The sequence below is a fragment of the Barbatula barbatula genome (assembly GCF_947034865.1).
Source record: "Barbatula barbatula genome assembly, chromosome: 8".
Taxonomy (NCBI): Eukaryota; Metazoa; Chordata; class Actinopteri; order Cypriniformes; family Nemacheilidae; genus Barbatula; species Barbatula barbatula.
In genome coordinates this window covers 8,493,078-8,520,652 of record NC_136771.1, presented here as the reverse complement: position 1 = coordinate 8,520,652, position 27,575 = coordinate 8,493,078, and the positions used below count along the sequence as shown (strand labels likewise).

The 27,575-nt window shown below is 38.5% G+C and overlaps 1 protein-coding gene across 2 annotated transcripts in view; it reads right to left on the bottom strand.

Moving 5' to 3' along the window:
• Window positions 1-27,575, bottom strand: part of ctnna2 (catenin (cadherin-associated protein), alpha 2) — a 337,138-nt gene that overhangs the window by 70,466 nt on the left and 239,097 nt on the right. For both annotated transcript variants that reach the window (XM_079463418.1, XM_079463419.1), the window contains one exon: window positions 9,196-9,276. In XM_079463418.1, the coding sequence (XP_079319544.1) occupies window positions 9,196-9,276 (81 nt within the window). The remainder of the gene's footprint in view (window positions 1-9,195; window positions 9,277-27,575) is intronic.

Here is a 27,575-nt window from a genome sequence, read left to right as displayed (position 1 = left end):
AGTATGATTGCAATCTATATGCTAAACTCTGCAATGCACTACAATTGTCTCTACACATGAGTCACAAGTACAGTATTCTGAAGACAAATCCAGAAGAAAACTGAGATTGTGTGTCAAACGTCAATAAATGCTTATCATTGCATTCAGGGGTTGCAGTCATTGGAGATACGCTGCTATGCGGAACACACGTGTACACATGTAATCATGTATTGAATTGTGAAAGGAGTGATATTCAAATGGCAATTTTCTTTTATTTAAAGATGGGAACATGCTATTTCATGCATTCTGACTTCTTTACGCTGCTAAACATGTCGGCTTATCATGCTTAACACGGTCAACTTGTTAAAAAATTAGTTTTGCTCGACACTCTCAAAACACTGCATACTACAAGCTTCACACCCGCTACGAGACTGTTCGGCATTTCTTTGGGTTTCAAGGATTGGCTGTCAGAAGCCACGGAGACGCGCTAAAGCCGCACAAACCCATCACATCGCTCAGAACAATTGTTTAAAGTTGAAACAAATCCCTGCTCTGAATTTCGTACAGGTGGAAAACGTGCAATTGATTTAGAAGTTTTAGAAGAGAGCACAACCATGAAAAAAGGGTTTTCGTTTCAGAGTAGGGAAGATTTATGAGCCTTTCTCTGTCTGTCTATAGGGGAGTTTCTCAGATGTAGATTAAGGGAAGCTGTCAGCTAAACAGTTTCAAGGGATCCGAATCGGCTGCGGTTACAAGGCACAGCCACACTCTTAAAAATAAAGGTGCTTAAAAGGTTCTTCACATCGATGACATAGAAGAATCATCATTGGTTCCACAAAGACACATTCTGTCAAAGGTTCTTAAAAGAGCCATCTCTCTCTTTCCTTTTTTATAATCTAAAGAACCCTTTTCACCACAGAGAATAACCTTTGGTAAAATAGAAAGGTTCTTCAGATGTTAAAGGTTCTCCAAAAGGTTCTTCTATGGCATCGAAGAGTACAGAACAGCAGTCTAATCATGTGCCCATACAAGGCCGCTAAAAAAATTAAGATAAAATTTTAGTTTTTAAATTTTACATTTATGCATTTGGTTTTAATTGAAAGCGACTTACAATTAAGATATTTTGTTTCATAATGTACAATACTGGGATTCAAACGCATGACTTTGGAATGTCTAGCAGCGATCCCATGTAATTCAGATACAGTCAATGTAAAAACAAAACAAAACAAAACAAAACAAAACAAAACAAAACAAAACAAAACAAAACAAAACAAAACAAAACACAAAAAGACTGTATAAAAAATGCATTAGGCTTTTGTCATGAACTGAAAAAGAAAAGTTGTGAGTGGAACAAATTCCCTTCCTAAGTAAAGCCTTCACTCCGCCAAAGTTCCACTCCAGGTTTTTTCTGGCTCCCCGCTTACTGAAAATCTCAGCAGTTCTGGAGGAAGAGAAAACACCTCCTAACTTCAGGCAAAACCACACAACTCCCTCACTCCGCATTTTTCACATACTCTCATCTGGAACGCAATGAAACAAACAGCCCAGGTGCTGTTATACACGACCAAAACCATCTGTTGTAAAAGTAGAAATATAGAAGGTTTGTGCAGTAAATGTGCATCTTACAACAACTTATTTTGTTCTCTTTCAATCATATCACTTTCATTCCAGGAACTCAAGAGAGTTGCTTCTATTTGCCCAAAACGGATCTCGGGAGAGAGAGAGAGAGAGAGGTTGTTTAACCATATGTTCAGAGAAGAGTTGTGCACTAGAGGAGCATCCTGGAGTGAGCTATCCGTCAATAGAGAGCTGGGAGGGAGGATTTGACAGACACATTTATTAGAAATAGGATGACAGATGACACTTAGCTCAAGTGGCGTAAAGGGATGTGTGCGGGGACTTCTAATTACATAAGAGCAGATATTTAAGAGTGTTCATATTGCCCGGTACGCCTTCACACCTCTAATATTATTCATCCAGCTTCTAAACAGCTGGAAGTCTTTACCTTGGATCATTAAGACTCTATAGGACGTCTCGTGCATTTTATTTCTTACCATGTCAGTCTGTATCTTTCTCTCTTTTAAAGTCCCAATGGCGGAGCTCGTGCACTCTATCTAAGATGTGTGCCTCTGGGGGAGAGGTCTGACAAATGCGGGTTTAGTTCTGGGACTGACCTCATGACTGCAGAATTACCCCAGCTAGGAGGTCCACTACCTCAGAGACAACCTGTTGCTTTCTTTCTTTCGAAATGCATCTAACAAGCAAATATCAAATTATCAATAATCAGTCATTTACATGTAATTATTGTTTAAAATGAAAATAAATAAATAACCCAAATTAGCCATTGAAAAGATTCAACAATACGTTTAACCAAAGCTTATATTAAGAAGATACAGCTGAGCGAAGTGTCACATTATCCATCCCACAATAAAATGTACTTAGCAAAACTAAAATGTAACGTAAATAAAAGTACATTTTTCAAACAAATAATTAAAGTTAATGTCTTTGTTACTGAAAACATCAAAGCGTGCAAATATAATAATTTAGTACTGGGTATATTTTTTAAGGCCAGACTTAAAATGTTTAATTTTAACAATACAACTTTGACAATGCAGGTATGCATTAATTTTAAAAGTACTGTGTTTTTACCTTATCTCATTGCTGCTGTATTCTTTATATTCTTAGTTTTCAAATTGTCTTATTTTATTAAAAAACTGATTATTTTCTATTTGTGTTCCCTAATTGTGTATAGCATTTTACTGCATCGTATTAAAAGTGTGTACGGAGCATTTCACTGTATACCATACTCCCTGGCCAAATAAGACCCCCTGCAATAAAGCAATTGTTTTTTATATACATTTTATGTCAATAACTCGATTTTATCAAATTAATTTAAATAATAATAAGATTTATACCATACAACTCTAGAACATATGCCCAGGACATCAATTTACACACCCCCTTAACTTTTAAGGTGACGGCTTGGCCCATTAATATTAATAATGAAACCTGACTGGACGGTCTAGGAAGATTATCTAGCGCCGGGCTAATTTATTATAATAAACTCAGCCCCGCACAAACCTGTTCTGGGGCCACTGTAAAAATGACAAGGTTGCCGGTTCGAGCTCTTCAACATGCCACAAGCTCTTATCGTCGTGACCTTGAGCAAGGAACTCATCGAGTGGGATTGTTCCTCTAACACATTTTACGTCACTAAGGATAAAAGGGTCTGCAAAATGGCTAATAGCTAATTTGTTTTAAGATCTGATACCATCACTGAACCATGGTACTGCAACAGTACGGTATCATTTGTAGGGGACACCTAGAGAGATAGCACCCTTGGATCAACCAGAGGTTAAGTGTCTTGCTTAGAGACACATTGGTGATGACTTTATTTTACACTTTACTTATTGCAGGATTTACACTCGATAGCGTTTGGCTACCAGTCCGGATCATTAACCGCAATGCCACCTCGTATGATACATTTTAAGGCACCAACATTGTCCTCTGCGCTATAGGTTTGGAGATATAAGTGATGAAAAGGCTAAAGGCAATGGAAGATTCTTTTGAGGTTAATCTGGATGTATGAACTAGTGGAATCTGTTCTGCGACACTATTGATGGATCTGATAGCGATGCTAATGTATTAGTCAGAGCACTCGCGCAGGGCTAAAGTTGCATAGATATTCAACGCATGTCTGTGTGGCATAAAAACCTGCTTATGCATTTATGCAAAGCAGTATGGCGAACGGTACTGTGTTCTCTTTCTGTTTCTTTCTCTTCAAACGCTCAAATTACAATAAAGACTGTGTGTGCCACAAATGCAATTATAAACAAAACACACATTCAAAATATATTTCCTGCCATCTGGTGCCATACATTACACAGCTGACACAGGACCTCCCGGAAGTGCACAATTTGAAATCTGCCATCGCTGCTCATGGGCACTATAAATAATGAATTTATAATGTCGGAATATATAATGTGTACATATACCGTATATTACATCTGTTTCTATCTGATTTATCCATCTATCCATATGACCGATCTGACCATTTGACTGACCGATCAGTCAAGGCCCCGGAGAATGACATAAAAAGAAAAAACAAGACACGACACGACCATTTTGTATCATACACCTCATGTTTTGATCTGATTATGGAAAGAAAAGCAAATATTGGAATTGCATTAAAAAAATGCATCAGATGTCCCAAATTCTTTTTTTTATTGGAAGATTTGTTCACATTAGCCTTGGCTCCTTGACTAAGGTTTGGAGTTGCATTTGGGAAGATTAACTTGTTCCAAGGCCTGCATGGCCAGCATTATACCATAAAACTGAAACGTCGGTTGCACAAGCACATCATGCCCGTAGCCAGGGGAAGACTCTGCTTTCCTCATCCTTACACATGCTCTGTTTATCTCTGCCCCAAAAAACATCCCAAAAGAGCCATCCATGAATAAATACAGAACGTAAACAGTGCAAGTGTAATACAACACAAACAGAGCCCGGCAACCCGGGCGTTATGAAAATCAACCCTGATCCTTCATTCCTCTGTAGCTGCACAGCAAGTGAACAGGCCTCGGTGTTATTGCTTGATTTGCAGCAGTATATTCTCTTGCCAGGTAGACAATAACTCAAAGCCGGCTGCCACAGACACTCGGATGTTCCCCTGGTGAGACTGATTTGATGAGATGCCGATGTCGATTCATTCATTTGAAGGAGGGCCCTGAAAACCCCCGAGAGGATCACACGGGTTCACGTTTCATATTTCCTGCCAGGCTGTGCCATGGGTGTGAAATGCATTACGTTTTTTTACGATTGCTATGACACTTGTTCCAATACTTTTAACAATTTTCCTAAACTCTTAACACGGTTATCACAACATCTGGCCGTGTAGGCTATGCAATGAACACATTATTGCTTTGACACAAAATCCATAAATTCAACGCAAATTTAAAATGCTTTAACTTCTTTAAAACGCAAGCTCAACCGAGACCAAAACAAAGTATTTTACTGTCAAATTTACAAATGCTTTCACACTCTCCTGTATGTCAGAACAGATAACATCACGTTCTAAACCTAACTTGTAGGCTAAAGTAAAAGAAAACAGGTGGTTAAATTGTGAATTACAACACAAATATATCATCTGCATTGTATTCCAAATTGAAGTTATGCAAATATATAAATCACAGCCGTAGTCTATATTTACTTCTGTCATAAATATGTAAAGTGAGGGAGCTAACATCACCATAAGATGAACCGTTTATGAGGGACCCCCTTCTAAAATACCTGTCCCTCTATAATTTTATGTGTGTAAAGAACATTTAAATTCACTAGATCAATAGTGAAAAACAACCTATTGTTTCCAAACGTACAAATAGTTGGCTACACTTGTTCGAGGCACTGTATATAACCATGAAGATACATTTTAAATTCAAAACCATTTGAACAGTAATACATTTCCCTTTGAGTGCGAAAAAAAGGCCACATTCACTAGAAATATAAATATTACCAATTCTGGAAACTATGCATATAGCAAAAAACGCAGATAAACGCTTAACCTTTTGGAAGCACCCGGGGGCCACCGGAGTCCTGTTTGAAAACCCCTGTTATAAACCACAGGCTATCATACAGAGAGGCTGGTGAATGAATAGAGAGAAATCTCATCTGGTACACAGTTGCATTTATTGTCCAGGGCCATACATTTTATATTAACACCAAGAGCTCTCCTAAACTGTAGTAAATGTTTTTACTCAAGAGTTTCCACTTAAAACCTATTCACAACGCTACTGAGCGCAACTTTTACTATGGAATAGAAAGAAATCATCAGCTAAGAAAAGGGCGGGGTTGACCTCGTTGCTATGGATGATGTCAGCAAGCTTACTGACTATGACCACAGTGATTGGCTGATAGAGGATGGGTCTCTGTCAGTCATTTAATCATATACATATTACAGAATGAGGTCTCATGTTGACATACATGCTCAGCTGGTAGAACATGGCACTAGGGGAACAAATTTGGTTCAATTATCTGTGAATGCACATTCTGATCAAATTTGTGTCTGGCAAGTGCATGCATGTAATGTAAAATGTGGGTTAAACCCAGAAATCCCTGGCACTAATAAACTAAACTAAAAACTAACTAAAAGCTTTAGTACGGAGATGGATCATCTTCCCGCAATCAACATATAAGAACCCAATAACTATTTGAGAGTTATTTTGATTGAATCAGGCAATGCAACGGTGATGCCGCACCTTGCCGACCGTCCAGTGGAACTGGGTAAACAACAGCAACGAAACAGCAGGTGGCTACCGAACCGTACACGGCTGCCTGAAATTAAAATCTGCAACCGTCCAACCAACATATGGGCATGGACTTCACGCTGGATTCTTTTTTCAGGATTCTCAAAACCCATTAAAGTGATTAAAACGTAATTTGTTTTGCGAGGATGAAGATTCCAGTGACATGTTGCCGAGGTGATAGGTGGTTTATCAGATGCTGCGGCATATGGAGCACAACAGCAGTGGGACCATAGGAAACAGGAAGTGATGTCTGGAATTACCGGGGAGACGACACCGGAGTTTGCAGGGGGGGAAACAGTTCCATCCAACACCATCAAACACTTTCATTTCCTTTAAACCACTTCACTGTACCGTAAAACCTTCGCCTATCCACGTGGGAAACATCTCCGTCCGCCGAAGACTGCGAAAAATAATGAAATATGCGTCTTAAGAGGATTAAAAATGCTTGGGCAGGCAAAATCTGTAAACATCTGGCACCTCGCATTCGACACGTAACCACGAACATGCGTCGGGGAAAGTTATGGCTTTCAAAATATTGGCTCAGCCAAGCAGGTGACAGAAGATACAGGAACGCGTCGGTCACCGGGTTTATCGCACAGAGGAGGGGCGTCAGGTGTCGAGGTGGAGAAACGAGTGAGGTAATAATGTACAACTGCTGAGTCTGAAAATGTGGCCCTCAAATTTACAGGCGTGGTGAAGGAGGCGGGAGCCAGCAGATTTTAAAAGATGTTTTCCAATTATGAAAGATCCTGCAACCCGGGCGGAGGGTAAATCGTAAACGTTTGTGTGCTAGCTACGGTTTGTGTGAACGCATTGGTATATAACCTCCGTGCCGGCTGATTTATACAGCAGCGAACATACTACTGAACTCGGAGTGTGTAATTAAAGCAGGTCGTTCAAAACGAACAACCGTTCCACATTAGTCGCCCTCTCTGTGGATTTATTGCGATGGGAGGTGAAGAGGGTCCTTCCTCGGGGAGGCAGAATGCGTGTACTAGCATGTGTGTTTGTGCGTCTCTGTAGTCAGCCGAATCACAAATGAGATCTCAGATGTGTCTCTCAGACACCAATGAGACTAGATGTAAAACATGGTCAGCAAACAAAAGTTAGAGATTTTAATGCCAACTCACGTTAAACGGGGACCAGATTTTCGAAGCAATGCTTCTCATTTGATTTTTACAGCTCTATTGTTTACTGCATGTCTAATTGTATTTCTTGTAAGGATTTCTTGTAAATATCTAGGCAAAGATTGATACTAAATGCAACAACTAAACCAAATAAAATGAAGTCCTTTGAGCTATGAAAAAGCAAACTCGCTGAAATAAAATGTTCCTCTTAGCGGGGTGCTTCATATCGGTTGCCAGCGTCGTGTCTTGTTCAGCAGGGGACTGTGCGGGTTGGTGTGACATGCAATGAAAGACGCACAAGAATGTCTCCAGGCACGTGAAGAAACCTCACAAATGAGAAGATAACTACAGGGATTGTATGTTCGCTGACAAGTGACATATATAACAAGAATCGCATTGTCCTTCTCTCCACCTCTGTCAGTGATTCAGAAGTTTTCTGCAGCTCACGTGTGAACAGAACTGTACTGCACAAGGTTCTACTTCCCTGCGCTGACAGTTTGATTCAGGAGCGCTTTACTTCATTCATGCAACGGATGTAAGATTTTGGATGTGAGATTACCAAAGTGACGATAATTTACCCAGAAATAAACATTCTGTCAGTTCAAACCCATATGACTTATAATAAAGGGGGTTTGCACACCAAACTAAACATATTATCAAAATAAACCTATTGTTTTCTATGAGTTTACACACACCAGCGCCACCATTCGCATAATTTAACATAAAATTATATGTTATTTGACTAAAATCATTTTTAATGTACAAACTGACTTCACCATAAGCTGCAAGACCCATTTTCTGTTTGGGAACAATGGCATTTATGCAGAAAAACTCTCCGTTCTACCACATTAATGACTAGTAGAGATGTCCTAGACTGTTCGGCGCTTTCGAGTCTGGTGTGCAACCCCTTTAAGACAAAATAAAGACTCTGCAAAGTACGATCATCTTTTTTTTAGTAAACCAAGTTTAAGGAGGTGCAAAAATTATGTTTGGGCAACATGAAAGTCTCTGGAATATTGTGTGCCAGAGGCAGATGCTCAGATGTAATATTATAATTATAGAGTCAGTGGTTATAAGTCAATGCACCTCTGTCCGAACCCTTCATGCTCAAACTCTGATCCAAAACTCTCCTCCATTGTCATGGTGACGGAGAGAGAAAAATGCTGGAGTCAAGAGGATGAACCTGTGCTTCTTGACTTGGAGAGAAGCTGGTGTTTCATCCTCTGATGGTTATGTGTCACTGTATCCGAAATACCAGGAGGTGTTATTTAACACTAGCAGCCTCTCAGAGAGTACTTTTCTTTCAAGCACTTAGTACAAATACAGCAGATCCAGTGTTTTGCAGGACCTTTTAAACTTTGTGAATATGAATATAAATGGTTATATGGATTTAGAGGAATTACATTGAGGGTGATTTAAAAAAATTATGTATATGAGTAGATGACAACTATACAATACATGCGTCATTTGGTGTGACAGGAAATTTTTGTAAACATATTTTATATTTAGATTATTAAAATATTATTTTATTATTATTAATACTATTGGTAGGCTTCGTTCTAAGTTTTATTTCCTACATTTTTATGGTCACACTTTGGGACACATTTACAGTATATTCATCATCTACCTAGTATTAGTATTTGTCTTATTCTCAACTATTTCCGTAGAGTCTAAAATGTGATAAATATGAATAAAAAAACTATACATGAGTATATATTCACATACCATTCAATGCACATTCTTGTCTTAGTCTGATCTTCAAGAAACTCAGCAGATATAAATGTTACCTGTCTGCGGAGATCACGTGTCTTCTTGGTCATCTTGTCGATCGCTGAATTCAGCAGGTCTCCTTTTTCTTTTCTTCCCGTCTGCAAAAATACAAATAAAAGATGTTACTTCGACAGTATTGCCATGTCATGTCCTGCAATCTCACACCAAAGGAACAGGTAAAAGTAACAAACAAATCAAGGGAAGCAAAAAGTGTGAAGTTAAACACACTGTTGTTGGCATTGAGTGAGGTTTTAAGATGAAGGTTCTAGAAACCTATTGAAGCTTGAGACCCTTAAGTGCCTCTAAATGTAGACACAGCAGGGATGGAATGAGGCAGCCGGCGTACAATTGAGTGCGGACACCAGCGATGATAAAAGATAAAAAACTACAGTACGCAGTTTAAGATTTAATGGTAATGGTTGGAACCAAACAGTTCTTAGTCATCATTGACTACCAATGTCATTTTTCCTACTATGGTAGTCAATGGTTGACAAAACCTGTTTGGTTAAAAGCATTTATATGCTGTAGATTCGAAACAACTCGAGGGTAATTTAATGAAATCATTATTATTTTGGGGTGAATAGTCCCTTTAAAATAAAACTGAGCTAACATAAAACTTATGTAAACCAAGAACTTATCAGTGCTTCTCTATTATATTGCTTTGCATAAATCAGTAGCATCTCTGTTCACCTTTGCAAATCTCTTATTGAATCATCTCTCAGTGTGACTTCAGAATGGAAATGAACAAATTCGTCCAGATCACGCTCTCTGAATCATCAAACCACAGGTGTTGAAAGATAATGCGGATGTTCTCAGTGACCCCATCTCGACGTGTATGATCCAATATGTTAATGACAGGCAGTTTACATCATAAGAGAGAAACAGACAGTGCAGCCTGTTGTAAATACTTTCAGAGAAGTCTCAGTATTAGAAACCATAATCTGATGTTGTCTGGCTGTTTTTCTTGTCTCCTAAAGTTTAAGCGGATCTAATTTTGCACCTTTTTCCTGAGAAACATTATTGTTATGTAAACGAGAACACTAGATACCCTTGAGTATCTATTATAGTAGTCTCAACCTCACGCCCACGGACCGTTGGCTAAACGTCTGATGCATAAGGAACACTTTTCTGGAAACAATCAGCCTGTTCGAAATCGTCATCCGATAGGTTGAATTTGACAGGAGTCGTATTCTTTATCTGTCCACCTGAACATCATGTAGCCATCTTGATCGAAGAAGCTTTTTTTTGTGTTCACATCGGTTGCAATAATAATTCATCACGATCAAATAAACGCTTAATTCTTAATGTGAAGATCACTGCATAAACTCATAAACATTGTTGCTGTTAACTTTTGACATGTTTGTGAATGGCCTGTTACTGTTGGGACATTTCCATGCCTCTGAACATGATGCGGCAAGAGCCACATGCCCTCTTGGCCAATGAAAGCGCCAAAGTTCCCAGACCTTCAGCAGCAACTACTATTGCAACTACAGCCTTTTTTTTTTGGACTTCTACTATGTAAAGGTCCAGTAAATAAAGTGCCATCTAGCGGTGAGGTTGTGACTCGACGCCAATGGCTCACTCCCCCTCACTATCGAAACTCTATGGTGGCTGACCAAGAAGTAGTCACGTTATTCCTTTTTTTTTGGTAATAACGTTTTTACGAAACACGATTTGTCAATAGATCCCCCAAAAAATGACATATTGAACCTTTACGTCTGAACTGATCCCAGAATCTGTGCACATTTTCCACTTCCAAAAGTCATACAGACTGCTATGAAATTATTACAGTCGTTTTTCCTTCCACATCGGCCTATTATTATGGTTCAAGTAAACCATCCCATTAATAAATAAATATAAAAGAACTGTATATATCGGTCAGATGTTTTTGTTTTCTTTTGGACTCTTTATTTCCTCGCAGCGGCCTGAATAAGCTGCAGTATGGACTAGACTTTAAGCTATCGGTCGAAAGTCAGGCTTTGTGAGATGCACTTTATGTCTGAATGCACCTGTTTGCCTTCTGTTTGACTGTTTCTGTGGCCGATGCCCTTAAAAATGGATTATCTTTCCCTGTCATGGTGAGCTGGTGAAATGTACTTGGGTTGAGATGAGGACGGCTGCTCTTGTTAGCGAGTAATTAAAGATTTTGCAATGGTGGCGGCCATCTCCCTTAGGTCCGATCTGCCAGACAGCACACAGCTGGTTCCTGTGTGTCAGTGTCAGAAGAAAACTCTCACCGTAGATGACAAAACATGTCCCATCTCTCTCTCTCTCTCTCTCTCTCTCTCTCTCTCAGCAGTGAGACTGCAGGCTGTTGGGCTGTATAAACATGGACTGTATTCTATTAAATATGAGCAGCAAGACTGAAACAGCTAAACATCTGCAGAAAGCTGCTAGAAAAAATGCTCTAATGGTCAACATGTATGAGAGTGCAGGATTATACAATGCAGAGAGGTTTGAAAGACCATTTTCTACCACTTGGAATAAGAATTAAAGTAAACTCATCTATCATTCCAAACTTCTTCCATTTCCGGATGATGGAGGCCACTGTGCTCATTGGGACCTTCAATGCTGCAGAAATGTTTCTGTACCCTTCCCCAGATCTGTGCCTCGATACAATCCTGTCTGGCAGGTCTACAGACAATTCCTTGGACTTTATGGCTTGGATTGTGTTCTGACATGCACTGTTAACTGAATTTACCACAGGTGGCCCCCAAACAAGTTGTAGAAACATCTCAAGGTAGATCAATGGAAACAGGATGCACCTGAGCTTAATTTTGAGTGTCATGGCAAAGGTTGTGAATACTTATGTACATGTGCTTTTTTTATTTATTTTATTTTTAATTTACAAAGATTTCAAACAAACTTCTTTCACGTTGTCATTATGGGCTATTGTTTGTAGAATTTTGAGGGAAATAATGAATTGAATCCATTTTGGAATAAGGCTGTAACATTACAAAATGTGGAAAAAGTGAAGCGCTGTGAATACTTTCCGGGTGCACTAGTATATGTTATCAAAATAAATGTATATCAGATTAACCACTATCCAATTTCTGGTATTTCTCTTTAGGGAGACTTGAATAAATAACTGATTGAAATAACTAAGCAACAATACAATGTTTGTTCATATACTGTAAATTCATTGTGTATTAACTTATGCTAAAATCAAAAAAAATAAATGCTAAAACTGAATTGATGCCATGGAAGTACTGTTCTATTTTTGTTCATGCAAAATAAACGCTGTTTTATTTAAAAAATAAACGGAACATTAATGTAAAGTGTTAAAGCCTGTCTACCCCGGACATGACACGCCAAGACAAAAGACATTAGTACCCATTATAATTTAAAGTTTGGTCCACACTGGATGATGCGGAAAGCGACAAGACAACCCCATTAAGAAGAAGACATTTGTAATTTTTGCTGCGTCTGTTGTTACTCAAATTTTAAATCAAATGTTTTCCGGGATGAGACACAGCAGAACATGGTTCATGACACCTAAACAAAGTAAATCAAGCCCTTTAAAGGGATCAGTCACCCAAAAATTGTGTCATCATTTACTCACCCTCATGTAATTTCGCACCTGTATAAATGCATTTGTTCTGATGAACATAGAGAAAGATATTCCGTAACATCATTGAAAAAAATGAACAAGTAGTCAAAGGTGTCCCAGAACTGTGTTTTCCTAAATTCTTCCAAATATTTGACTTTGCGTTGAACAGAACAGATAAAAGGTTTGAAAAAAACCTGAGGGTGAGTAAATGATGACACAATTTTCATTTTTTGTGAAACTCTACCTTAAAGGCTATATTCATACCGATCCAACAGACGCCAACGTAGACCAATATTCTGCATTAATTTGATATTAATGAATGATGTTTTAGAAACATGTTTGTTGGATCGGTGTTAATTTGCCTTTATGTGAAGGCCTTACTTCCTTCTTAAACAGAAAACAATAAGAATTCTGTAAACTGTTCGTAATATTCAGCTACCATAAGTGTGTGTAAATTCATTGAACCAACATTTCCCCAACAGTCAAACCAGCTCTCTAACTCCAAAGGAACTTAAAAACATGAACGCATTTTGAATAAACATGCAAATGTGGATCGGTGAAATGTCAGATTCTGTCCAAATTCGCATTATTCAAGCTATGTAATGATCTCTGTGTAGCTGTTTTTGGTCAGGCTTCAATTGATATTCAAAGCAGTCTGTTAATTAGGTTATCCTCTCATTTGGGCGATGACCCTCAAAATGAATTCTGAATGCTGAAGCCATGATAACCTTTAACGGATCTGCCATTTCAAAGACTATCTTTAAAAGCAGCATATGATTTTGTGTGGCACCATGGACTGCAATTAGGGGGGCAAGGCAATAGGACACCCCCCCCATACCTTTCAGCAGTGCAAGAGAGAGGAACAAAGCTTTCAATTTATATAACTGATTGAAAAATGATGCCAAATTAACAAATTAATGACTTTTCCATAACCATACCGAGATGAAATCCAACATTTTCATTATTGTCAATGTTGACTAAGGGCAAAGGCATCTGACCGGAGAATTGTAAATCAGAAGCAACAGCTGAACCGCCAGAAACTGTTGAATTCGGTCTGAACATTATGAGATGGCTCGAAATTAATGACCATGTTGCCAAGCAACCGTCCTCTAGCGCTTCCTAGATGTTATTAATACACAGGCGGTGCGAGCAGCATCACGTTAAATTGGCTAGTTCAATCAATATTCCTAAACTGGATGAAGAGGCGAGCAAATCCCGAAGGAATTCAGAATCAGCAAACCCGATGGAACAAGACACCATCTAAAGGTATTTCCCTTAGTTCATCTGGCGCTCCGTGTCGTCCGCGCTATCATCTGGATGTGAGTCTGGCAGAGGGGTTAGTCAAAGATACGGCCTGCAGGATTACTACGAGAATAAAAAGGCTCTGCTTTCTGAAACTTAAACAGGAATTTATCAGAAGGTGGAACGTCAAAGCCTGCTGTTAGACGGTGAAGCTCAAAGTTTTGTTTGTTTATTTTAAAAGAAGTATGTACTATTTCCAATAATTCATTTCTTGAAGGGCTATTCAAATCATGGTTTTGGCCAGTAAAAGGTTAAAGACTCCAAACTGCTTGCTGTACCTCATGTGCCATACATAACACAACTGGGATGCGTTCGATGCCATTACATGAGGACACAACAAAGTAACTCCAGCACTTTTAGTCTCTCTTTTAATCTTTTAGCAGAAGTATGATCCGTACAGCAGGAAACAGAAGTATCCCGGGGCGAGACAACACACTTCCCCCTCTTTGAAATCTGCACATGTCAAGAAAATGATATACATGGACAGCTACATGGAATAAATGCAAAGGCTAAAAAAGTACATGTAAGAATCGTTTTTATGTTTTCACAGAACTCAAGAAATTATTCTCGACGCTTGCTTTTTAAATGTCAGAGTTTCCAGAGTTACAGCTGATGTACTTCCTGCTGTCTGGATGCAGCCGAGAAAAAAAATCGGCGTCTTTCACATTAGTTCTATATTTGTATTTGATGATGTACAACACAGCATCATATTATCTGAAGGTTGTTTGTGAAGAAAAAGATTGAAGTGGTCTAAAAATGCCCGGACCTTGCAGGTATCATACTTGGCTTTATACAGTAATCAGATGCAATTTATTCCGAATGGACTATCTTATAACGTCTGACACATATATCAATTGTTGGTTTAGTTGAAGTAAGACAAACATAGATTTACAAATGCGACACACTATAAGAATAAAGGATGTATTTTAGTAAGAAGAAGTGCATTCTCTTTCAGGTTTGTAAAAGGTTTCTCTTTTCTCTGTAAAATCAAAAACACAAGAAAATAGAGCCAGAAATGCACTGACAAATGAATATGTTATATTTCACCCTAATGCCAGTTATTATAACTACAAAAGGCTACAAATGAGTGTATTGTTTTTAAAAGGGATTTAAGTGCATGGTGATCTTTGTTTAATATATTTTATTGGTGCTCTGTGCTTAACAAAATGCATATCAGACACATGAATTGCCAGCTTTCCAGTCTGGTTCTGAAATATAATAGGCTAGGCAACCATAATGTAGTATATAGAAAGTGGAATTTCAGTCTGGGTTTTGAAATACAAAAAAAAGTTGGACAACCATTATCTCAGATTCGTCTTTCACTTGAGATGCAGTGTACTCTGTCTGGGGTCAGAGTATTGTTTATATGTGAGCATAAGATTTTTATTTGAGAAATGCAAAGTGCTATCATATATAAAGCTTTCCTTAGCATTACTAAATTGATTGTTACAGCAGTTATATAAAGATATAAAGAAATATGTCAACTTCAATGTGGTCATGATCAAGTGACCAACGAAGGAACAAATACAGTATTGAGGCTTTTATAGACCCCTTGCTAATTCTACACAGCTACAATGTCCATTAATAAGTACCCAATTTTTTCACAAAGACAGGTCACTTCCGATGACTAAAGCTGTTAGACAAACTAGCTAACGTAAAAATTGACCTAGTACAAAAATATATTTTTTTAAAACATGTTATGTTTCCAAAACAACTGCAACTGAAATAAACAATTAACATAATTCAACAAACGCCGCCGTCCTTCTAAAACCTTGGATGTCCAAATTAAATGTTTTTCAAGAAAATGGAAAAAAACATGTGTTGTCACAGTTGACAAGCACTTTTAATACTTTATAATGTTTCGATAGTTGCAAAACCTAGAGGCAAACATAAAAGGGGATTAATAATAATGATTTATGGCAAAAAAAAATAATCACAAAATATGGAGATATAAGTATTTAGACATCAGCGATATATTACAAATACAGTATCATTCACATGCTTGAGTCACTTATTCACTACTTATATATTATTTTATACATTGTGTAATATAAGTAAACACATAAAATGTAACTTTTTCATAATAATAACAATTTAAAAAATCATAATTGTTACACTTTTGCATCTTTTGTTACCCTTTCACTACAATGAGCTACATTTAGAAATAATTAAGTAAATAGAGCTTTTAACATATGTTTTACTTAGGTGATTAAATCAGATGATTTTAAACCTTTAAATGGTAGTGTTAATTTATGTGTAAAAAGTCAGTTTATAAAAAAAGACAATTTATTTTGTAGTGAATGTAAGAAATATATACCAAATTTTGGGGGCAGGATTACACAAACGTAAAAATAAAAATAATAATAATTTTAAATAAAGTAAGGCTGCTCTCCAATAAGACACTGAACTAAAAAAATATGAGCATATACAGATTTACATTTTACATTGAACCAGTAGATTTCCAAACAGAATTCAATTTTACTTAGCGATGTCCAAAGATTTTCAAGTAGACTGAAAGACCAAATGAACCAATATCAAATAATCTCCTTGCCAAAACCACACTGTAAAAAATCTATAAAATAAGGCAAAATAAGGCACAATATACAGAGTTATTCTAAAGTTTTCCGTGTTCATTTTTCATAGCCTGTATTTCAAATGTTGCATTGCATTGCGTTATGTTGTATCTTAAAGGGATACATATACTGGCAGAAAATTACATATACATAATCCCGTTCTTGATAACTACATAATAAACCATCAGATATCTTCTGATTTACTTTGTCTCAGCAAATGTGAATTCAAAACCAAATTCAGACCCAGTGTGCGATGCAGTTTGCTTATGTCGGCAGTGCTCAGCCCGAGAAGCTGCAGCGGCGTTACTCAACCCCTATTCAAAGCCAAATGCTAATGTGTCATTTACCTGTGACTGGGAGGTTTAGTTGACTTTTTAAAAAAAAACATATTAAACAAATAATGCACTTTATTTTCCATTCAAATGTATAATGGGATGACCTGATACATTAACATGCAGCAAAGCCTCAAAACATTAGCCAACATGTTAAGATCAACATAGACAGCCTCTGGCTATAGCACGTTACTTAAATGAGAACGTAGCATGCATTATTTAGAGCAAATGATTACTGGAGTGCTGCTAAGCAAGCCTGTAGCGTTCTGGTAGTTTGATCCTGTTAGAGGAGTTATAGCGCGTTTCAATAATACTTGTATGGCTGTTTGTGCCCAAGAATTAGCTTTGCTGTTGACATCTCAACCTTAAAGAGCCCATGAATGCAGCTTTGTGGCTTTTCTCAAAGGCAGATATATTTCTCATCTGCAAATGCATTATAGACCAATACTATTATAACCTGAGCATTTATCAAAGCTAAATTTATCTTTTGGAAAAATGGACTGAAACGCATATGATTCATCTCGTAATCAAGGCAAAAATAAGCTTTTGTTTAGTTAAAAGCTTTATATACCACCGCCAAGTTTCAAATCATGGTCGTGCCAGGCTGTGATACAAAATAAGAACAAGATGTCTGAGGTTCCTGTTCCAATAGCACATACAGGACACACAGGAAGAGGTTTATAAAATGATTTTTCCAAGCCTTTATGTCTGAAACGACACGGTCATGAATATTGCAAAAGCTTTCATATTTAATGTAAGAAATACATCTATCATTTATTTAAACAATCTATTTGGACTTGAATTCTCAACTGAATCTGTGTGCAATGCAAGACTTACAAGAGGAAACATTCTCAAATACTTTGCTGTCCTCTGTAAGGAACATGAGGTCTTTTGCGTATTGGAGGATCATCTGTATCGAACTGTGAACAACTTTTTTTTTAACTGCTGTAGAGGCAGCCATCAACAGACCACATAAAGGTTGAATTCCCACAAACAGAATTGACAGACTAAGACCATAATATCACATGTTATAAATAATCCCCTCTCTCTCCGCACCTCTAGAAAACACACTAGATGTTCAGGGACGATACCAACACTGAAGCGTTCACATTTTGTGTTCTCACAAACCATTTTACTGTCAAGCTGTTGAAATAAATTTTGGTCCCCCGATAAATCATCAGAAAATCACGGGGCGAAATGAAGGCATGGACGATGTGTGGAAGCACAAGCCACGTGAATCATCAACACCAGATATAAAGACAGAAGACGAACGAGAGAGAGAGAGAGAGAGAGAGAGAGAGAGAGAGAGAGACTCTACATAATAGGATGTTAGATCACAATTAAGATGCGTTTAGCGCCACAGCCGTAATTCACATGATCTGTCACTTTGATGGGGCCTTGTTGAGTTGTGGAACAATGAGGATATTGTGATTACAAGATTGAGAACAGAGTCGAGGGAGGTGACAATAGTCACCCTTCTGCTTTGAGAGGCGATGCTCTCGTACGCCGACGTTAAGCGCAACAAAAGCATGTCCATTTTCTCATGTGTTTTATGAGATGTAATCCCCGATTCCGCTATGCGATCGCTCGGTGAGAGAGTCAAAGACCTGCAATGAAAAGATGATTGTGATAAGGGCATTTTGGTGTGATAACACCAAGGTTTGTACTTGATGAGATGGCACCGTGCGCACGTCATTCCGCTTGTTTGCGTGAGTTTTGATTTGCTTTAAGAAGCGAAAGGGAAGTTACATCATGATCTTCACATCGTGCTACACATGCTGATTTAGACATCAATGAGTCGGGAAAATCTTTGCAAGGTGAATGTAAATCCCGCAGAGGATGGACAAGATCAAACGTTCTGTTGGTTTTGATTGCGGTTTTGCTACGTACATCTTATTAGAGAAGATGAAAAGAACAGTATTGTTGCAAGCCAGATTTGAACTTTTGTTACCGCGAGAGCACCCTGTCTCAATGTATAAGCACTGCCAGGCTCCTATTTAATTCCAAATTAATCCTTCCGGTTAATTCTGTGTAAGCCAGTGTTAATTCCCGACTAATTCTATGCTGACTTTTTATAGCGTGTTTTCAGATAAATCGCACAAATTTGCATACTAATCACCGTATTTTTTCTTGGAGTGCCAGATTAATAGTAATGGTTTGATTGTCTGCCTGTGCTACGTGAGAAATCATATTTATCATACATTTCGCTCGCTGGTACTCTTGCGTGACTCCTGTGGGCTTTGAAACAACTCGCGGTGGCCATGCATCAATGTGTCACAATATAAATAGGCACACTTAAAAAACTGACTGAATGTAAAGTTCTGCGCTCAGGTACAAACGAATGCACAAGAGTCAGCCGCCGACAGACGAAACAGTGTTTAATAGACGAAAGCTAAGCCTGAAACAGATTAGGGCTTTTATAATACATCAAATAAACAACGATCGCATTTCGCTTATATTTTACAAGAAATGTAGGAGGGCGGCGTACGGAAGGGCAGAAAGCGCATTTACGGCAGGCGAGTCTCCGGAGCATCGAGGAGTTCGCAAAACAAATTAAATGTGACCGCTTGATGGATGTATTCGTTTTTGATGGTCCCCTGAAAAGGCTCGCCGCTGATCATAATGTGGCGTAATGCAGATGTTTAAAAATAAACCTCGGCTGATGCGTCGATGCGTGGTATTAGGCCAACAACAAAACTGATTGTCTGGTCCTGCTGCAGAGCAAAGTACACAGCAGCCATGCAGTCTGAGGAAGGCATGAACTGAATGGCAAGTGGTGGGTGCTCAGTGGGAGAGAGAGAGAGAGAGAGAGAGAGAGAGAGAGAGAGAGAGAGAGAGAGAGAGAGAGGGGTCAATGAGAATGACTGAACAGGGAAACAAAGACCTATAATAATGAACGAGGAAAGGTTGGAGGAGTCTGGGATGCAGCTCTGTTTAGAAGTTCTGCTGAAAGGCTTGAAAAGAACTATTAGCCAGACAAAACAGGAGGCTATTTTTTGCACATTGTGCTCACCGGTGAACCAGGCCAGTGACACGACACGAGCAGCTCACTGAGAGAAACAAAAAGCAACACCAAGAGTTTGTTTCCAAAATGAGATAACTCAGTTTGACAAAAAATCAAAAATCATGTTCTTATTCTGTTAGTTAGCTGTATTTTTTAGTTATTGTGGTTTAAATCAAAACAAACCTATTTAAGTTTGATGGATATTATCGGTCACAAGTACTTAAGCAGACACTTCCTCTGAAACCAAAATCTCGTAATATCAGAGTCTGAACGATAAGGATTAAGTCACTGTAGCACACTTTTATCCGATACTCACACTGATATCAATACTACTTCAATACGATTTTTACCCCTTTCTTAAACAACCACCTCTGAGTTTTGGACGAATGATTAAACTATACTTATTATGAAACTAATTTCAATACTAAATATTAGATCGGTGCATCCATAATTGAGATGAACACTTCTAAATCATACTTGGAACATAGTATGACAACAGGTGTTTAACATTAACTGCTTTTCACAATGAATATTGTCCCCAATCTGCTATACCGCCTTGCTGACCCCCCTGAGCAAAGTTCATTTAAACAGATTCAAACCTTGAGCAAATGACCGACAAGGGTGCAACACGGTACCTTTTGTACCCAGTAGAAATATCTAAACTGAGATCCAGTCTCCTACTTGTTTTTCTACTGCTCTTTCTGTCTTACATACTGTACTTACAGTATGTCTATTCTGACACCACGCACATCACTCGCACCGTCCCTCAAAGCACACATCTCATGCTTTATTTATCCAGCGCCGAGATGACAAATACAGCCTTGAATGTGAATACACACAAACTTGGATAGCAGAAAACCGCTCAGTGTACAGGGGGCCCTGAGGTCAAGACTCAGGGGGAGCCTTTGCTTTCCTTTAAGGAACTGCTCCTAATACAGGTTCATAATCCCATTTCATCAGTTCATTCTCCCCTGACGCTCCCTCGCTCATTTCATTTTTCCTTCTGACTTATGGATCAGGGTGATGGAGTGGGAACTATGCAGCTCAGAGGAAGAATTTCCACCCGAACCCCTGGGGCTTGGGGGAAATATCAATTCCCGCCACTGCATCAGACAAATCAGACAGGCTCCTACTATTAGTTCACAGCTCGCGGCTCACTTTTTCTCCTCTCTTCTCTTCACACTCACACTTGCTTTTTCTTTTTCCCTTTCTCATTTGATTTCTGTTCTCCCACGTGATAATGCCTGCATGTGGTCTGTGTGCTCTATTTGCAAACAGTTTTACAAAAGACCCTGGATCTCGAACACGCATGCATAAATACAACTGTTGATAAACTGTCGGATTTGATCCTGCATAAGAAGTGAGGAAGAAATGGGAATGCGCAAAGGCAGAAACTGATGTGAACGTACGCCCAAACTGAAAAGCATGTGCACCTACACGCAAGTGCACACCTACTCATTTTTCTTATTACTGGAGGGTAAATACCTGAATCATAAATAAATGAGTGACCAAGTTGACATGCACAGTATGTAATGCTATTTGAATATCCACTGGAACATAATATATATATGTATTTATATATATAGGCATCAGGAAAACATTTACAATGAATGTAAAATAGAATAATAATAATACATTTGTATAATAATATGTATTATGAATAAATTGGTATTATCTAATTGAATAAATAATAATAATAATAAATAAATAAATATATATATTATTATTGTATAATATACATTATATAAATGATATATTAACAAATAATATGATAAAATGATACTCTAATGGCATCAGATTTGGTTTCAAAATGGCTAAGCTCAACTTACCAACAGAAGAGCACAAAACAAACAACGTATTTACTGTTATTTTACTAGCGTGCCTAGTTGGCAGGAGATAGTGAGCGTGCTATTACACTGCATCTGCAGTAAAGGCACATGCTCGTGTCTCATGAACCTGTGTCAGCACAACGGTGTAAATCACACTCGCTTTAGTGATAGATGACACCCGCTGAGGCTCCAGACAGCTTTGGCTTGCAGTTTGTAATGGAGAACAACACTTTGCTCAAACTCTAAACAGTTGGACGGAGGGATGCTGGAAGGATTGTCGGTAAAGGTGTGAGCTAAACAGCCATTTAACCTGCCACTGGTATTCTGATCACTGGGACCACTGAGTGTGTCATTTCTTAAAGCTACATCCACTAGCTAGACCAGACAAAAAAGCTCGACTGAACCCAATATAGCAACATTGGCTCAGAAAAAGTAACAAACCCCACCAATGCAAGACAGGGAAAGTGTTTTGAGTTTTATTTGGAAACATTCATGTTATTTTTTCTAGTGCCACAAAAATGAAACACTTGACATCAGTGACATCCATCTGTCTGTGATATTGAGTCCCAATAAACATTTCTGAACATTTGACTGGCACTGGGAAAGTATTTGGTGTTGGCTGCGGGGTAGATTCACAGTTACACTGGATATCATATAATCTCAAGTGCTTTTCCAGTCAACTGGACATGTCTCATAGATGTTTAGTCACTTGTAACATTAAGCTTTACACACACAAGATCAGCTGTGAGTAGATCCTTTGAATGTTTCAGAGAATTAGCAGGAAAAAACAACAGGATTTTGTTTTGGTCCCAGCAGACTGTTCCAGGTCTCATAAGCCAAGTTATGCTTTTCATAAGCTTGATCACAAACAAATCCACATGGTTTCCAGAACGACGATTCGGCTATGACAAAAAGAACATGAACCTCACTACAACACACCAGCGAAGAAAAGCAGCCTGGGTGTTCAAAGAAAGAAAAACAAGGCCATCCAAAAAATAGATAGAAAAACAGATTATAGATAGACTAACATTGACTTATTTGATCCTGAATGCCGGCACGACACAGCCATTTGTGATACACTGGATGTCCATGAAATGTATTAATCGAGATTTTATTGATCAGTTTTGTTCAGTACAAAACCTCGAAGAAGTCTCTGAATAAACTAATGTCCTTGTACCAAAAAAGTGAAGAGAGGAACAAAAGTAAGTTTTTTTATATTCCTGTCTTTCATATTTCAACTATATTAGTGGCAAGCTCAGGTTCTGAAAGTTTCTGTCTTCCCAGGGAGATTTCGAAAATGGGAATTAGACTTTACAAGCATGTTTCATCCATTACGCTCAAAAGGATGTGCACTCTGCATTCCGAAAAGACTTTTATCCAAGAGGAAATGGAAAGATTGTCTGGAAGTTGTTCTTTAGATGACTGATTTTACTTCTAATGTAGTAAAAGTGTATTTTGGTCAAATTGACTACTTATATTTATGAAACACAGCTTAAAAATGTATACAAAAAACAACATGCTTGATCAATAGAAAACATGTTATCATAGGAAAGAACATGTCAAACCGGGTGAAGAGGTTTAGGAAATGTAACACAGTATTTTCTGTTACTAGGTTCCAATCCTACTTTAGAAAATACAAAATATAAAAGCAGTCAATTCTGGCAAATACATAAATGTAAATATTTCGTACTGCAGACATGCAGCAGAAACTCATGTCAGTGCAAAAGCCTGACCTGTGCCCCCCGGTTAAAGTGACACTGGTGCTACTCTTACACGTCACAGATGCACAATGTGTGAAACAGACCTAGTCCTGTTGGCTAGACGACTAGACCGAGCTGATAAAATCAGCACCGAAATACGTCTCCATGGAGATCCACAGGCAGCATCTGAGCACCAATGCAGCAGCTGGAGGATAGATGAACAGCAGTCATAACCGCAGTGCACGGACAGCCTCAGAAAGACCAGCAGCCATCGGGATACCCACTTCCTGGACCCTTAACAACAGCTAATAAGTGATAGGCTTGAGATTGCGCATAAACACGAAAGATCAAGATGCGCAAAAAATTATGAAATATAAAAACTGGACGTAAAGATTTTACAGACGTAACTCAGAACAAATCAGAAGTTTCAATTCTGTTTGTCAATGTACAGTTTAGCTAATGTGCTATTGAGTACCTTAGAAAAACTCAAGCTCAAAGTAGAGGCTCTTTATATGTCATTGAGAGGCCGAGTCAAAAGGACTGAATAAAACTGGCGTCAAAAAGCAGAGCAATAATCGACTTTGATTTCCTCGTAAGAGAAAGCCGAGCGTCTAATTACAATTTCTAAAAAGACAGGACGAACGTAAATATTCATTTCAATGCACACCTTGTCGCTCTTGGTGAGAAAAGGAGAAAAGCTTGCTCTCTCTCGCTGTCTTCCGTTCCAAAGCAATGTGCTAAAAGGTGCCCGGACCGTTCCGGCATCCTTCAATGAATGCACACTTATTAAGCGTGGCCTCACCAAAGAGCTGATGGGTATGAAGGATACATGCAATTAATGCCTTTCATTCTAAGCAAAGTGAGGGATGTTAGGAGTCGGAATAATTACAGTAGTTACCTAGTTACAGCCTTCACGTCAGGAGGATGCCCAAGGTACCGTGGCTTAAAATATCGCCTTTGTACGCAACAAACCAAGGGTCTCTGCTGTGGAGGGGTCAATTTCTTATATAAAACATCAGAAATGCATGTTGCATTTTCTTTAAATCCCTTGAAAACTGCTCTGTGAGTGCAAAATGAATGCTGAGTATCATCCCATCTCGTATGCATTTCTCCCTCCCGTTCGGTTCCACTCTTGTTCCGTGACTCTTTTCCACTCGTGTTCCTCTGAAAGGAAATTAAGTGTTGTCTAATAAGCTTTTTTGCTGGAAAGGTTGAGAGGCCACAGTAACAATCCAGTCTACCCGAGCTCTGGACCTGGTAGGTGGATTTGACTGGCAATAAAAGCCTGTCTGTAACCATGACAACATGTGAGTGGATGACGAGAAATACTGTCACATGCTAAGACTGTATGTGGTTAAAGATTTGTTTGTTCGGCAAGGAATGAGCGAGGACGATGGCTTTGCAGTAATTAAAGCTCACGCAAGATATGGTGCCTGCTTTCCGCAAAACACACAGACGTGTCTGAAATGCCACAAAACAACCAGTTTCCCATTTATAATGTCAACATATGTAGTGTAACTTAAAGGATTAAAGCTGATAAGAGCTTGTTATTGTTGGTTCACCTTGCGGTGCTGACAAACACATAACTGTCGAAGTTTTGTTGTACGTGTCAACCTCAATGCACAGAAAAAAATCAAAGACATCACATTTATGTTAGAAGTGCATCTCAGCACACAACAAAGGTCTGTTACACGACTGCTAAGATACGGTACTGTATCATACCGCATACATTTCAAAAGGCTACGGAGATCAGCATCTAAAGATTTAGAAGTACAATGCCATTATGTTACATAGAGAGCATTCCTGGTCTTCCAAGTTGCCAATGTTGCCTTAACAAGGTTCTAAAGATAGAGTTCGTTGTTGGTTGAAATGAATATCATCTTTTGAAGTAGGCTTCACAGAGTCAACTTGAAAAAGGATTCGGTTCATTCCGAGGTTAATGTAAACACATGCAGGAATAAAAAGCTAGTTATTACACACAACATTCGCAGTCTAAAGTCTATATGGGATGTTTAGTGTGGCCCTTTGAAAAATGATGTAAACATTAAAGATACGGTTTAGACAGTATAATACGCTCAAAAATGATATGTTAATAATCAACACATTGTTTGTGTTATGCTGTTTAATACATTGTGTCATTTTTTAGTTAATTGTTTGTTAAATAAGTAAAAGGGGATAAATATTAATCAAACTGCAGTTGGGTCGATTTGATTAAGTAATAATAACTTAAAAAAGTACACTAACAGGCATTATCACTTGGGAGAACGTTGAGGTGAAAACTGGTAGTTAAAACCAACTGAAGCTTAAAGTATTCTAATAATGTATTGTGGTCTAGTGCGGGACATTATAATGCAATGTGCAAAGCTGACCAATAAAAACGGGGGGAATTCTTTCATTAATTATTTACAATTATTCTACATGTAATTATCATCCAGTTATCATCCCCACCAGCTGATCAATAACCCACTGAAGAAAACCCTCAAGAAGTCACTGATGCTGGCAGCATCCAACCTTCTCAGCATGTCACTGCATCTCACTGCATTTCTTATCATTATAGTTTCCACTGTGCCTAATGCTGGCCTGGAGAACAATGAATGGACCAAACACACGCTTCTCCATTCCTTCTATTTACTTTAATTCACTCCCAGCTCGAAACCCAAGTACTGTTCATCCACTTGAGAGGAATGAGTCTAAAAGACGCATATATGTGCAGTAACGTGTCCGAGCCTGTTAAGAATAAGTTTTATTGATTTTCCCATTCAGGCGACCGGGAGATGCTTATTTGAACACATACAGTGCCGGACGTTCTCCAGGGATCGGGTTGGATTCTCTGACACAGGCGCACACACCTGAGTGGCTTACACCACTTGAGGGAGATGTCGATGAAGTCCACTCATGCTCCGGTGAGCGGTGATTTGTGCGTGTTGCTTCTGTCCGCTGCTAGCTGCAGTTGATTTGTGCATGAGTGCGTTTGCTGTTGGCCGGGCTGTGACACTTATCGCAGGACGGGGCTGTTTCTGCTGCCACAGCTCTAGTTTGGTGAGCTCTTGTTTGAGATCACAACTGTGATTAGAGGTTACTTGAGAAACAGACTTCCTCCACTGTTCAGCACAACAGGAACATATTTTTACTACAGCGTGACAAACATTCTTTTTTGAACTGCAACCCTGTCATCATTCTTTCTATTCTGACATTCTCTAACTCCACTAACCTATCTGTCTTTACTGGCCTTTCCGCTCTGAATAGAACAGAATAAAATCTTTATTTATCGACACAAACAGTGGAGCTTGTTTTCAAAACCTGCACGAAGTGTCGCCATGAACAGACAATCCCCCCGAAGCAAAAAGAGGTTACATTTGTCTTAATTTTTTATCCTTTTCCCTTCCTTATTCTGTTCTTTCTTTCTTTCTTTCTTTCTTTCTTTCTTTCTTTTTTACTTCAATACATTCATCTTTCTTTCTATCCTTTTTCTTTCATCCATCCATCCATCCATCCATCCATCCATCCATTTTTCTTTCTTTTGTTCTTCCGTTCCTTCCTTCCACCCAGCCTTACTTCATTCTTTCTTTCTTTCTTTCTTTGTTCCATCCCTCATTCTTTCTGTTATTGTTTTTTTTTCTTTTTTTAATTATTTACTACTTCCATCCATCCATCCGTCACTTTTACTTTCTTTCTTTTTTCCACCCACCAATACTTAATTTATCAATTATTTCTTTCTTCCATCCATCCCTCTTTTTTTCTTTAATTCTGTCCTACTTGCATCCATCCATCTTTCTTTCTTTCCTTCTTTCTTTCTTTCTTCCTTCCTTTCTTTCATCCACCCAACCACCCAACCAACCCACCCATCCCTCTTTCTTCCTTCCTTCCTTCCTTCCTTCCTTCCTTCCTTCCTTCCTTCCTTCCTTCCTTCCTTCCTTCCTTCCTTCCTTCCTTCCTTCCTTCCTTCCTTCCTTCCTTCCTTCCTTCCTTCCTTCCTTCCTTCCTTCCTTCCTTCCTTCCTTCCTTCCTTCCTTCCTTCCTTCCTTCCTTCCTTCTGTCTTTCTTTCTTTCTTTCTTTCTTTCTTTCTTTCTTTCTTTCTTTCTTCCTTTTTTTCCTTCCTTCCTTTC